This window comes from Oncorhynchus masou, chromosome 14 (genome assembly GCF_036934945.1).
Source record: "Oncorhynchus masou masou isolate Uvic2021 chromosome 14, UVic_Omas_1.1, whole genome shotgun sequence".
Taxonomy (NCBI): domain Eukaryota; kingdom Metazoa; phylum Chordata; class Actinopteri; order Salmoniformes; family Salmonidae; genus Oncorhynchus; species Oncorhynchus masou.
Window position 1 is genome coordinate 25,530,185 of NC_088225.1, and position 13,753 is coordinate 25,543,937.

At 41.9% G+C, this 13,753-nt stretch overlaps 1 protein-coding gene across 1 annotated transcript in view; it reads left to right on the forward strand.

The window, feature by feature from the left end:
• Nucleotides 1-325: 325 nt before the first annotated feature.
• Nucleotides 326-13,753, forward strand: part of vwa3a (von Willebrand factor A domain containing 3A) — a 47,459-nt gene continuing 34,031 nt past the window's right edge. Inside the window, exons 1-12 of the mRNA XM_064985780.1 lie at nucleotides 326-335; nucleotides 5,877-6,004; nucleotides 6,586-6,708; nucleotides 7,023-7,123; nucleotides 7,469-7,523; nucleotides 7,643-7,744; nucleotides 8,480-8,586; nucleotides 12,159-12,290; nucleotides 12,785-12,893; nucleotides 13,024-13,086; nucleotides 13,198-13,332; nucleotides 13,447-13,585. Coding sequence (XP_064841852.1) covers nucleotides 326-335; nucleotides 5,877-6,004; nucleotides 6,586-6,708; nucleotides 7,023-7,123; nucleotides 7,469-7,523; nucleotides 7,643-7,744; nucleotides 8,480-8,586; nucleotides 12,159-12,290; nucleotides 12,785-12,893; nucleotides 13,024-13,086; nucleotides 13,198-13,332; nucleotides 13,447-13,585 — 1,204 coding nt within the window. The remainder of the gene's footprint in view (nucleotides 336-5,876; nucleotides 6,005-6,585; nucleotides 6,709-7,022; nucleotides 7,124-7,468; nucleotides 7,524-7,642; nucleotides 7,745-8,479; nucleotides 8,587-12,158; nucleotides 12,291-12,784; nucleotides 12,894-13,023; nucleotides 13,087-13,197; nucleotides 13,333-13,446; nucleotides 13,586-13,753) is intronic.

The following is a 13,753-nucleotide window of genomic DNA, read 5'->3' on the forward strand; positions in this document are numbered from 1 at the left end:
AGTCTCTCCTTCTCCAAGCAGCAGTGAGGAGAGAGGTCATTGTAGTGAATTTGGCAGGAAGCTGTAGCCTACACTCTAAATATTAGGGGTTCAACAAGGGTTCTTCTAAGATCCTCAAAGTTCTTTGAAGAACCTTAGTGTTCATGGCACTGAAAATTGCCCCCAAAAAGGTTATTCCTAAAACCCCATAGGAGGTGGGGTTCATCGAGGAACCTCCTTAGTTGGTGGGGGTTCTTGCAGGAACCTAACTGCCCAACTGAAACATGATTTGTGTAACGGCAGATTTTCTCCTCTTTGTCTGAAGAGGAGTAAGGATCGGACCAAGATGCGGCGTGGTAAGTGTTCATGACGATTTTAATAAGAAAAGCACTGAACACTATGAAAAACAATAAACGAATACGTGCAATAACCAAACCGAAACAGTTCCATGTGGCGACAAACACTCACACGGAAACAAACACCCACAAACCAACATTGAAACCCAGGCTACCTAAATATGGTTCTCAATCAGGGACAACGATAAACAGCTGCCTCTGATTGAGAACCATATCAGGCCAAACACAGAAATAGAAAAAACATAGAAACATAAACATAGACTGCCACCCCAACTCACGCCTTGACCATACTAAATAAAGACAAAACAAAGGAAATACAGGTCAGAACGTGACAATTTGAATTTGAAAGGAGAGCAGGTGCAGGCACTTAACTGAGAAATGTAAAGATCTCCTCAATTTAAGGTTGGTCCCTTATATGATCTAAATGGATATTGTTTTGTAATGATACCATCTCTCTTTTCATATTTGTGAAAATCTTTCTAAAACAGAAAATGGACACAATTCAATGGATATCAATCAACAAAAAGGTAAGAATTTGTAGGCTATAATATGTTGAAGGCTGGCTGTATTGAGTGCAGATGACTGAACTGCTCACTTTTGTGTCTGTAGTTATACAGACGAGGAGGCATACAAAGGTATGCCAATTGATATGTTATACAAATCACATGTACCATCCTCTTCTCTTACCTCTTCAATGAAAATCCAATAGGCCTCTACAATACGGACAAGGTATGTGTATGAAAACCATCATCAAAACAGGTTTTTTAAATTCACATTTAACACAAAAACCAAGGTATGAATACTGTTGTGTGCATGTTTTGTTAAATATCTGTATAATTACTATTTTTTGGATACACAGACTTCACCCTCCCCACACCTCTGATGAATATAACAGGAAACCTGTTCAATCACCATGCACTGCAAAATCATTCTGCCTATGGATACAGAGAACATCAACACATTAACATCAACAGGCCAGAGGATAAACCCATTGGACTTGGGGCTCTGCTGGGAGTTTACCTCATATTTAGATTTCTTTACGCTGCTTTGCCACTAAAATCATAATAAACACAGACAAGTAAAATATTGTGTTATTGTTATGCGTATTATTAGTAATAAGAGCCCTTTAAAAGACTTTATAGGGGTTCCCCCATTGTTTCGATTTGAAGAAGCCCTAGAGGATACCCCAGGACCCTTTTCTTTATAGAGTGCATTGATACAATGCATAGCAAGCACCTTGTGGAAATAAGAGTATATTATATTTCATGCATATATTATATTTAATTGTTCACAATGGCAGGGTTATGGACTTTATAAAAATACCAATAGGCCTACCAGAGGGGATGGGGAAAACGTAGGCTATATGAACCCTCTTTGGGCCTACACTTTTAGTGGAAGCCAAACAGAATAGATCATGCCTGCCAAGAACAGCAACCTGGTCTCTGAGTCTTTCATATTAATCTGTACGTGGAGACACCCCATTCTATGATATGTATGGTATGTATTAATTTGTGGGTGTCCATCACCCATTTCGTATGATATGTTATGAATTACAATTCGTATTATATGTTACAAATTTTCCAAAATGTACAATATGCTAAACGTGCTAAACGTGTGATATGTTACAATTTCTAGCTAGGTGCTAACGTTAGCTAGCTGGCTAATGTTAGCTAGGGCTGGGGGTTAGGGTTAAGTTTAGGAGTTAGGTTAAAGGGTTAATTAAGGTTCGGTTTAGCTAAAAATGTTAAGGTTAGAGGAAGGGTTAGCTAACATGCTAAGTAGTTACAAAGAAGCAAAAAGTAGTAAGAAGTTGAAAAGTTGCTAAATACCTAAAATGCTAAAAGTTCTCCTGATGAGATTCAAACTTGCAATCTTTGGGTTGTTAGAGGTTCAAGTTATACACCCAGCCTGACTAACCATCCTACTTTTGTTTTTGCCTTAAGTAACCATTTCTCTTATCAACACTATTAAACGTAACATACCATACTGATGCTGGTGTCCCAGATTGATATTTACTATTTTACGTCTAGTCTATGAGACCAGGCTGAGAACAGTGTTATTAGGTCTGCCTAGGCCTACTCTACAGGTAAAATATTAACGTTTTTGATTCAGATGTTAAATCTATATAACATTTTCTTTTCAATACAGTTCCAGGTATTTTATGTTCCATGCCTTTACCTGCCTCTAGGTCTTTATGCGCTCTCTTTCAAAAATGCGCACTCACGCGCACAGATCGGAAATTGTCGGTCACCTTGGAGATGAGAAACATTGAAGAGGGTAGGTTACGACTGTCTCAGCCTCGACTTTCCACACGAAAACTCTCAGCGAAGCACCCTCAATATATCTGTACAACTTTATATACGATATAAGACGCTTTGAGACAAAACCGATGATTGCATAAACTGTCGCGAGGCACCTGTCGGACACATCCATGTTTTGCGTCTTCAGAATGTCTTGAGAAAGACGCTCTGATTGTCCACCGGTCGACCCTGCAAGCAAAGGTAGAACGCGCCGGTGAAATTGTATCAATTTACAAATGACAAGATTCTGAAACTCTGCTGCACCCTATCTAATTCAGCAATGATCTAATTTAATCGCATGTTTTCAAAAACTCTGTAGTATTTTTCTTGAAATAAGGAGTCGTCTAAGAATAGGATGCCTTAAACCAATGTGGTTAAAACGGGCCATCCTGGGAATATGATAATGATTTGCCTGGAAACCCGAAATTGGGCATAAATGAGAATTTACACCAAAGTTTCCGCTCACATCTACAAGCCAGAATGTTTAATAACGTTACATTTTAACTTCCATTACTTTACCGGTTGTCTTTTGCATTTGGTCGTTTTTGGCGGTAGGAATGTGAGACAATATACCCCTCAAAATACAGTGCACTCTGGAAGTATTCAGACCCCCTTAACTTTTTCCACATGTTGTTACTTTACAGCCTTATTCTAAAATGTATATAGTTTTTCCCTTCATCAATCTACACACAATACCCAATAATGACAAATCAAAAATGATGTATTTTTGGCAAACTCCAAGCAGGCTGTTTACTGAGGAGTGGCTTCTGTCGGGCCACTCGACCATAAACGCCTGATTGGTGAAGTGCTGCAGAGATGGTTGTCCTTCTGGAAGGTTATCCCATCTCCACAGAGCAACTCTGGAGCTCTTTCAGAGTGACCATCAGGTCCTTGGTCACCTCCCTGACCAAGGCCCTTCTCTCCCGATTGCTCAGTTTGGCCAGGCAACCAGCTCTAGAAAGAGTGTTGGTGGTTCCAAACTTTTTCCATTTAAGAATGATGGAGGCCACTGTGTTCTTGGGGACCTTCAATGTTGCAGAAATGTTTTGGTACTCTTCCCGGATCTGTGCCTCGACACAATCCTGTATCAGAGCTCTATGACAATTCCTTCGACCTCATGGCTTGGTTTTTGCTCTGTCATGCACTGTCAACTGTTTAATCAGCTTCTTGATAGGCCACATCTGTCAGGTGGATGGATTATCTTGGCAAAGAAGAATTGCTCACGAACAGGGATGTAAACAAATTTATGCACAACATTTTAGAGAAATACGCTTTTTGTGCATTTGGACTATTTTTGGGATCTTTTATTTCAGCTCATGAAACATGGGACCAACACTTTACATGTTGTGTTTATATTTTTGTTCGGTATACATACATTTTTCAAAGAGCTGCTAGTGCCTTGAGATTTATATCACCTGAAGTATGCGCAGAACCATGGAAACACATCCACAAAATCGGCAAGTACTGCTTAGGGATTAGTGCTTTATGATTAGTGTTATTTGAGGTCAGTTCTGTTTCGGTTCGATTCGATTACTAAAAAATAATCACTGTTTTGATTTCGGTTTAGATTTTTTTTTTTCGTTAAATGCATTTAGCATTATGTGGGTTGAATGCTGTAACAAAACAGAATAAAACAATGAATAAAAGTTCCATGATGGTAGTGACTGTCCTTTACTGCTTATTATTAACCATCAGTTATTCAACTTTAATACAATATTTCAGTTTTTGTGTATATTACGTTTGTTTTACTAAATTACTTCAGTATTTCATTCCAAGTCATCATCATCTCTATAGAGCTGCTGCCTATGCTGTCTGGCAAAATCTCTATTTTAGTAGTTCTTCGATGTAAATAAGGCATTGTAGTTCATTACCACATTTTATGGGTTAAACTATTTGGAATATTGGCCTGTTGGAAACTACTACTACATCGCACAGTTCAGACTGGATTTGATTTATCTCTGGAAAAACTCATGGAGCTCACAGAAAAAAAGAACAAAATTGAATTCAAATAATTTATGTCGGTCAATTAGTTGTTTAAAAAACGTTTAAAAAATGGTTAATCGCTCAGCACTATTGGCAGGTATGCATGCGTCTAGTGCATGTATTTGTATGTTGTGCGCATGCTTCAGGTGGTAGATATCTGAAGGCCCTACCCTCCCTCCCTTCTTATCCTCTCCTGGGAAGTCTGTGCACAGCAGAGGAGGCTGGTTGGCTGAGCTATAGGAGGATGGGCTCATTGTAATAACAGGAATGGAGTTAATGGAACAGTATCGAACACATGGAAACCGGATGTCTTCTTCCGGTCCATTTGTTCCATTCCAGTCATTACTATGAGCCCATCCTTTTATAGCTCCTCCCACCTCCTCTGGTGGACAGGTGTCTGACAGATGGCTGCATGGCTAAGATCCTTCATGAACAGAATCAATGGGTATTGATTACACTGAAGCCCCAGTCAGTCTGTGACAGTGCTGTGCTGCTGTTTTGTTATTCCCCGGTGGCCACAGAGCTCACAGGGTTACTGCCTCTGTCTGAACTGTGTCTCACTACAAACTCTTCTAACTAACTGGGGCGACAGGGTAGCCTAGTGGTTAGAGCATTGGACTAGTAACTGAAAGGTTGCAAGTTCAAATCCCCAAATCTGTCGTTCTGAACAGGCAGTTAACCCACTGTTCTGAGGCCGTCATTGAAAATAAGAATTTGTTCTTAACTGACTTGCCTAGTAAAATAAAAAATTAAATACCCCTGATGTCTCCAACTGTTCTGCACTATTTTGACCTAAATTTAACGAGGCAAGTCAGTTAAGAACCAATTCTTATTTACAATGATGGCCTACACGGGCTAAAAACGGACACCGTTGGGCAAACTGTGCGCTGCCCTATGGGACTCCCAATCACGGCCAGATGTGATGCAGCCTGGGTGTGCAAAGAGGATGCTAGATACTGTACTTTGGCAGGTCTTACAGATGCCTTTGAGGAACTCTTTTAGAAGAAGTCAAGAGTGTCATATTGTGTTGTCTGTCATTAGATCAGAGGTGATGCCCAATTATCCATGTTCATAATCCACCGGCCTATGAGGATGCTGCACACTCCAAAGGTGCTGCAGCAGGTTGCACACTGTTACCAAGGGTTGCATGATGCACAATATTGCCATTCTGAATGAAGGTTGGAGATACAGTGTGTTTTATAGTGTGTTTTTATTGGGTGTTATAGTGTGTTTTTATTGGGTGTTCATTGGTGAACAGGTGTGATGGAAGCGGCCAGTACTTCCCTCAGAGATGACTGCCCTCCCTGGGAAGATGTGTCTCTGTCTGCCCCTCACAGAGACGATGGTCTACTGGTCACCCATGTCAACCAAACACAGGACTTACTGGTGAGTTGGTCAAGTTCTCTCTTGAAAAATACATTTTATCTCCATGAGACTAACCTGGATAAATAGTGTTTAGACTTCCCTTGAAAGGATTGAATTGAATTGATTTGTAGTTTGTTTGTGTCTAATGCTGAATCCACAGTGTAATGGGGTAAATCTTGTTTGTGTCTTTATAGTTCTTTCTCCATGTTATTACTGCCTGTGTCGTCGCTGTCTGTGTTTTAGTCCGTATTGCCCCTGTCTGTCTGTAATGCTGTCTGTGTTTTAGTCCGTATTGCCCCTGTCTGTCTGTAATACTGTCTGTGTTTTAGTCCGTATTGCCCCTCTCTGTCTGTAATACTGTCTGTGTTTTAGTCCGTATTGCCCCTCTCTGTCTGTAATACTGTCTGTGTTTTAGTCCGTATTGCCCCTGTCTGTCTGTAATGCTGTCTGTGCAATAGGCTTACCTTATGTCTTAGTCTGTATCCCTCTAAATGTTTCTATATACAGTATATAGTACTAAGGCTTACTTTATGTCAGTAGGACTGAGCCTCAAAGTATATCTGTCCTCTACCTTACTGTCTGTGCTTCTCTCTGTAACCCAGAGGTCACAGGGTCAGGCTGCGGAGTGGAAGAGCTCCTCTGATTGGCTCCTGACCCACAGTCTCTACAGCTCCGGCCTCTCCCTATCAACACTCCTCTCACACGGGACCACCAAGATCAGGCAAGTATGTGTGACAGGGGCCAGCTTTACATATCTGGGCCCATGTTCACAAAGAGTATCAGAGTAGAACAGCTGATCTAAGATCAGTTTTGAATGAAATCATAATGATAAAGAGCATGGACCTGATACTAGATCTTTTACACTGAGACGCTTTGTTAATACGTGCCCAGGTCCCTAGCACGCCTAGCTCGTTCCATGTTACAAATGCCCTATGCATCCAACTTATCCCATCTGGGAAGTTATTGCCTGAGCAAGGCTGCCTGAACGGTCACGTATGAACTATGACCTAATAGCAGTTGCCCTTGTCCCCTGCTCTGACCTCTCTGTATTGGTGGCAGTGCTGAGGAGGACGGAGGCCTCAGCAGACAGCTGGAGATCACTGCTGCAGCACTCATTCACTTTGACTTCCAGCTGTACCAGTGAGTACTCCTCTCTTAGCACACACGCACACACACACACACACACACACACACACACACACACACACACACACACACACACACACACACACACACACACACACACACACACACACACACACACACACACACACACACACACACACACGTGTGTGCAAACTCACACACACACACACTGGCATGTGGTGCCATGCACACACAGGCACACATACACACACTGGCATGCACCCACGCGGGCATGCAAGCACACACACACACAAAACAAGTGCTGTCACCCACACACACACAGCTGCAACCGTGACTGCCACTGTTTGTGATAATGAATGTGTTGTTTGGACTCTACAGGGCCATTGAGCTGTACCATGGCAGAATAAGATGGCTGAACCAAGGAAGTATGAAGGCATGGCATAGTAGATCTTCTTCTTCATCATCATCATATACACTATATAACTATTGCTATACAACCTAAAGTGTCCAGAGTGACAGTTTAACTGTGCCATTCCCCTGTGTGTGTGGCAGGTGTTTGGGCTGGTGAAGGGGTCCAGAGTAGGGGTCATAGTTGACACCTCAGATGTTAACTGCACCAAGGACAGACTGCCAGATCTACAGAGGAACCTCCTGGTAAGATAGATAGACATTTAAACCACTGGTTTCACCTTATGATTTACAGGTGAGATAAATATACATTTAGACCCCTGGTTTCGCCCAGCGATGTTTATAAACCCTGGATGACTGACAGGGACCAGTGTAATAAAGCTACCATGCAGCATCTTGGTACTCCTCCCTTGAAAAAAGATTTTGGAAGCTATAAAAATGCAATTATTCATGTCTAGATTAGTTTTCTATTACAGACACTTTGATGCGTACTTTTAAATTATATCATGTGTGCTAAACATACAAAGGAAAAATTATATTTAAAAAATGACCTCAAAGTATTTCTTTAGAGAATACTAATATTAGTGTCCTCACTACAACTTAAACATTCTTAAATACATGTAATTTTGTCCTTGAAACATTTAATTGAAGTACTGTAGAATTCCATTCATTCCTATGGAGGACTGCTCCTACAAAGTAGTGCTAAAATGGCCGACCAGTGGCTTCAAAGCCTCTCAATGGCCAATATATTGCATCAGCAATCCAGAGTTTGCATACATCATTGGTTTCACCTCATCATTTACTGATAAGATAAATAGATATTTAAACCCCTGGTTTCACCTCTCATTTACTGGCGAGCTAGATAAGACATTTAAACCTCTAGTTTCACCTCATCATTTCCTTCATTTACTATGGGCTTTGTCTCTCAGCAAGCATTGGATGTGTGTGTTTATGTGTGTATGATTTGTGTGTGTGTGTCAGTCTCTGATAGAAGAGCAGCTCAGCTGTAAGCGTCAGCTGTACCTGATGTCCTGTGGTACTGAGACCAGCAGCCTTTGGGACGGCCCCAGAGACGTCAACACCTTCAGGTGAGAAGTCCTAAGAGAGGTCATCGAGGTCATAACATTGTGCTTTAAAGGTGTATCCCATAACCTTTTTGTCCCCTGTGGCCATCAGACTAAATGCTGAAATAATCCATGCTCACACACATACACACACCATTTAGGCATAGCCGCAGGAAGTAGGGTGCTGAGGGTGCTGCAGAACCCCCTGAAAAATTTGAATGTTTTTTGTTGTTGAAAAAATATATATTATAAAAAATATAATTTGGAAAAATCAGAAAAGTACTGCCCTGGGCCTTTAATAGTCCTATATTAGCGGACCGAAATATCAGTCAGCAGAGTGGGCAAAATATTTTTCCAGCCCCTCCCCCAAACTACTTCCCGTGGCTATACATTTAGGTACCCTGTCAACCTGCCAAGTAGTTTTCTTTAACCAGAAAGGAAACTACAGATTGCACCTTTGACCCAGAGGGGTGACAGGCATATTATTTTTAACCACAAACCAGTCCACTCTAGTATTCCAGTTGTTCACCATTGAGAGGATATTATAACTGACATGTATCCCTCAAGTGTTTTGGTGGGATAAAATAGCATTCTTTTTCAGATGTTGCTATAGTATCCTTAAAAAGCTGCCCAGTCACTTTAGCTCAAGTTCCATGATGATACCAGAGGACTCTGGATGTTGATGTAACAGCATGGCGCTGGAGGGGAGAGGCCTGCTGGACTGTCTCACGGCCTTTGTGTGTGTGTCCCTGTAGTCTCACGGACCTAACCCAGCACAGCGCCCACTGTTTATTTCAGCTCGCTCCTGCGTTTATTTTCATTAGGGTATAATGTCTATTTTAATATGCTTCTTATGCCTCTTGTGTTATTTTAGATGAGTCATTTGGGAATGCGTGTGTACATGCGAGAACAGTTTGTGCCTGTGTTAGTAGAGGAAGACACACACACACACACACACACACACACACACACACACACACACACACACACACACACACACACACACACACACACACACACACACACACACACACACACACACACACACACACACACACACAGGGAAGAGTGAGAGCTACTGTGCACTGTTCTGTGGTGACTGACTGGCTGTATTCCACACCAATGCCAAAGAATACAAACAGAATGTGTTTTCATACTGAACACTTTAGTATCTATTAGTGTAAATAAATGTTAAGCTTTCCATCTTTTAATACCCTCATAGATCATCACTCATTCCTAACGGTTAAGTGTATCTGTGCTTAACAAAAACAGTCCATTCCTACAGTGGTTTGTGAAAACATAAACTGTATAGTTTGGGGGACGCCCATATTTTCAGGTAGAGTAATACACTCATGTTTCCTCAGTGAAATAGCACAACATACACAGATCTAGTACTGTAGGAGGTAACAGAGCTACAGTGTTGGGTTAGAATACAAATAGATCAAATACAAGTTCTGTGTGAAACGTCTGTATACACACTTAATGCTATTTTGTTTTTGTTGTTCTTATTGTTGTAAGTATATACAGTTGAAGTCGGAAGTTTACATACACCTTAGCAAAATACATTAAAACTCAGTTTTTCACAATTCCTGACATTTAGTCCTAGTAAAAATTCCCTGTCTTAGGTCAGTTAGGATCACCACTTTATATTAAGAATGTGAAATGTCAGAATAATGGTAGAGTGATTTATTTCAGCTTTTATTTCTTTCATCACATTCCCAGTGGGTCAGAAGTTTACATACACTCAATTAGTATTTGTTAGCATTGCCTTTAAATGGTTTAACTTGGGTCAAACCTTCCACAACTTGGGTAGCCTTCCACAAGCTACCCACAATAAATTGGGTGAATTTTGGCCCATTCCTCCTGACAGAGCTGGTGTAACTGAGTCAGGTTGTTGGCCTCCTTGCTCGCAAAAGCTTTTTCAGTTCTGCCCACAAATGTTCTATTGAGGTCAGGGCTTTGCGATGGCCACTTTAATACCTTGACTTTGTTGTCCGTAAGCCATTCAACTTTGGAAGTATGCTTGGGGTCATTGTCTGTTTGGAAGACCCATTTGTGACCAAGCTTTAACTTCCTGACGGATCTCTTGAGATGTTGCTTCAATATATCCACATAATTTTCTTTCCTCGTGATGCCATCTATTTTGTGAAGTGCACCAGTCCCTCCTGTAGCAAAGCACCCCCACGACATGATGCTGCCACCCCTGTGCTTCACGGTTGGGATGGTGTTCTTCAGCTTGCAAGCCTCCCCCTTTTTCCTCCAAACATAAAATGATGGTCATTATGGCCAAACAGTTCGATTTTTGTTTTATCAGACCAGAGGACATTTCTCCAAAAAGTACAATCTTTGTCCCCATGTGCAGTTGCAAACCATAGTCTGGTTTTTTTTATGTTGGTTTTGGAGCAGTGGCTTCTTCCTTGTTGAGTGGCCTTTCAGGTTATGTCGATATAGGACTCGTTTTACTGTGCATATAGATACGTTTGTACCTGTTTCCTCCAGCAACTTCACAAGGTCCTATGTTGTTGTTCTGGGATTGATTTGCACTTTTCGCACCAAAGTACGTTTATCTCTATGAGACAGAATGCGTCTCCTTCCTGAGCGGTATGACGGCTGCGTGGTCCCATGGTGTTTATACTTGCGTACTATTGTTTGTACAGATGAACGTGGTACCTTCAGGCGTTTGGAAATTGCTCCCAAGGATGAACCAGACTTGTGGAGGTCTACAATTTTGTTTCAAAAGTTTTGGCTGATGTCTTGATTTTCCCATGATGTCAAGCAAAGAGGCAGTGAGTTTGAAGGTAGGCCTTGAAATACGTCCTCAGGTACCACTCCAATTGACTCACAGGTACCCCTCCAATTGACTCACAGGTACACCTCCAAATGACTCACAGGTACACCTCCAATTGACTCACAGGTACACCTCCAAATGACTCACAGGTACACCTCCAAATGACTCACAGGTACACCTCCAATGACTCACAGGTACACCTCCAATTGACTCACAGGTACACCTCCAAATGACTCACAGGTACCCCTCCAATTGACTCACAGGTACACCTTCAATTGACTTCACCTATCAGAAGCTTCTGAAGCCATGACATCATTTTCTGGAATTTTCCAAGCTGTTTAATGGCACAGTCAACTTAGTGTATGTAAACTTCTGACCCACTGGAATTGTGATACAGTAAATTATAAGTGAAATAATCTGTCTGTAAACAATTGTTGGAAAAATGACTTGTGTCATGCACAAAGTAGATGTCCTAACCGACTTGCCAATACTATAGTTTGTTAACAAGAAATTTGTGGAGTGGTTGAAAAACAAGTTTTAATGACCCCAACCTAAGTGTATTTAAACTTCTGACTTCAAGTGTATGTCTTTCCATCCTTTTATCCATTTATCAATATGTTTTAGATAGAGCCATACCATTTGTGTGCTCATGCATTTCAGTCTGTATTGACTGCTGTGTGGGTGTAATTGAACATGAACTTGAAATAGACCTAAACTGCTAGTTTCTGTAGGCTGACTCGTTGTCAGTGGATCTGTTTATGCTGCCTTCTACAGTAGATTGTGTCTCTGTGGCCTGTTCTCGCTCCAGACTGCAGGAGGCTTGTGGCTGGGTGGATGAGCTGGGAGCCAGGGGGGGATGTAACCTCCTACAGGCCCTGAAGAGAGGCCTTGGCCTGGACTGCACTCAGCTTGACTCCCTGGTCATCGTCCTGGGCTCCAGGTGAATCAACTTCAACAGGACAGTGATGTAGTGGGACTGACAATGAAAGTACAGCAATAACTACATTGGGTTGTACACTATCTACACATTGGGTTATATTATGTAATATGAATGGACTAATCAGAGAACAGGGCTAGGATGACCAGTCAGAGAGCAGGTGTATGACAATGTAATTATTATTATCATGTCATTTTTAAGGGACAAATCAGAGGGCAGGGTTATGATGACCAATCAGAGAGCAGGGTTATGATGATCTTATGATGAAAGGACCAATCAGATAGCGGGGTTAGCATGTCATTGTGAAGGTACCAATCAGAGAGGAGGATTATGATTATGTATTTTTGAAGAGACCAATCGGAGAGTGGGGTTATGACGATGTCATTATAAAGAGACCGATCAGAAAGCAGGGTTATTCTTCCACATAACAAGTAACAAGTCCCCTGTGTTTGAGGATAGTACCTCCTCCTCTAACTTCTCTCCTTTCCTCTCTGTAGCCCTGACCAGACCGCAGATGCCCTCTTTGATTACGTAGGACAAAGCATTTTGGGAAGGACGTTGTTGATCCATGTGGTGTCCTACTGTAGCATTAGCCCTCTGACCATTGTGAGTCAAACTGCTGGCCCTTCAGGTCACCAACAATCATGTGTTTTTATTAATAGAGGGACAGATTTACTAAACTTTCTAACCTGTGAAAAGTTTGGTCAATGATTCACTGTGTCTCTGCCTCAAACAGGCAACTGTAAAGAGACTAGCTGAAGTTACACAGGGACGCCACCACATCTTCTCAGCTTCCCTGGTAACCTGTCTGTCCTGACTGTGCTATTTGGGTTTGTGTTTTAGTGTGTTGTGGTCAAAAATAACTTTCCCTGCTGTTTGTGTGTGTGGTGTGTGTCTGTGTGTGTATCAGGGTGTAGTAGACAGCAGTACAGATTTGGAGCTGCTGTGGACAGAGATCAAGGCAGCCAGAGAGCTACTGGGACACACTGAGGCCCTGCGTCAGGGACGGCTGGGGGACATGACTGTCACTGTGGTGGGACAGCAGGTGAATGGACTCTGTGTGTGTGTGTGTCAGTGCTGGTGTCTGTGTGTACAGCATTTTCTTGAACATCTAACATAAACCTTTTAGTGAATCTTTCCTGTTACTGTACTCCCCCAGATTTCCCCAGAGTTGGACAGCTTTTCACTCTCTCCTTCGCTCCCCAGACCACCCAATCACAATGTCCCCCTGAGCATCAAGCCCCCAGGTGTCCCGCCCAGCTCCTCGGCTGATTGGCTGAGGAACCATGGACTGAAAGGTAAGTGCTCTAGGTAGAAGTTACACATAGGCACAGATCTAGAATCAGCTTACCCCACTTTCATCCTAACCTTAACCATTAAAAAGGAACAATACAAAACTGACCATAGATCCGTGTTAAAGTCAACTTCATCCTACTCTAAAAGTAACTGTGGCAACCAAGTATTGA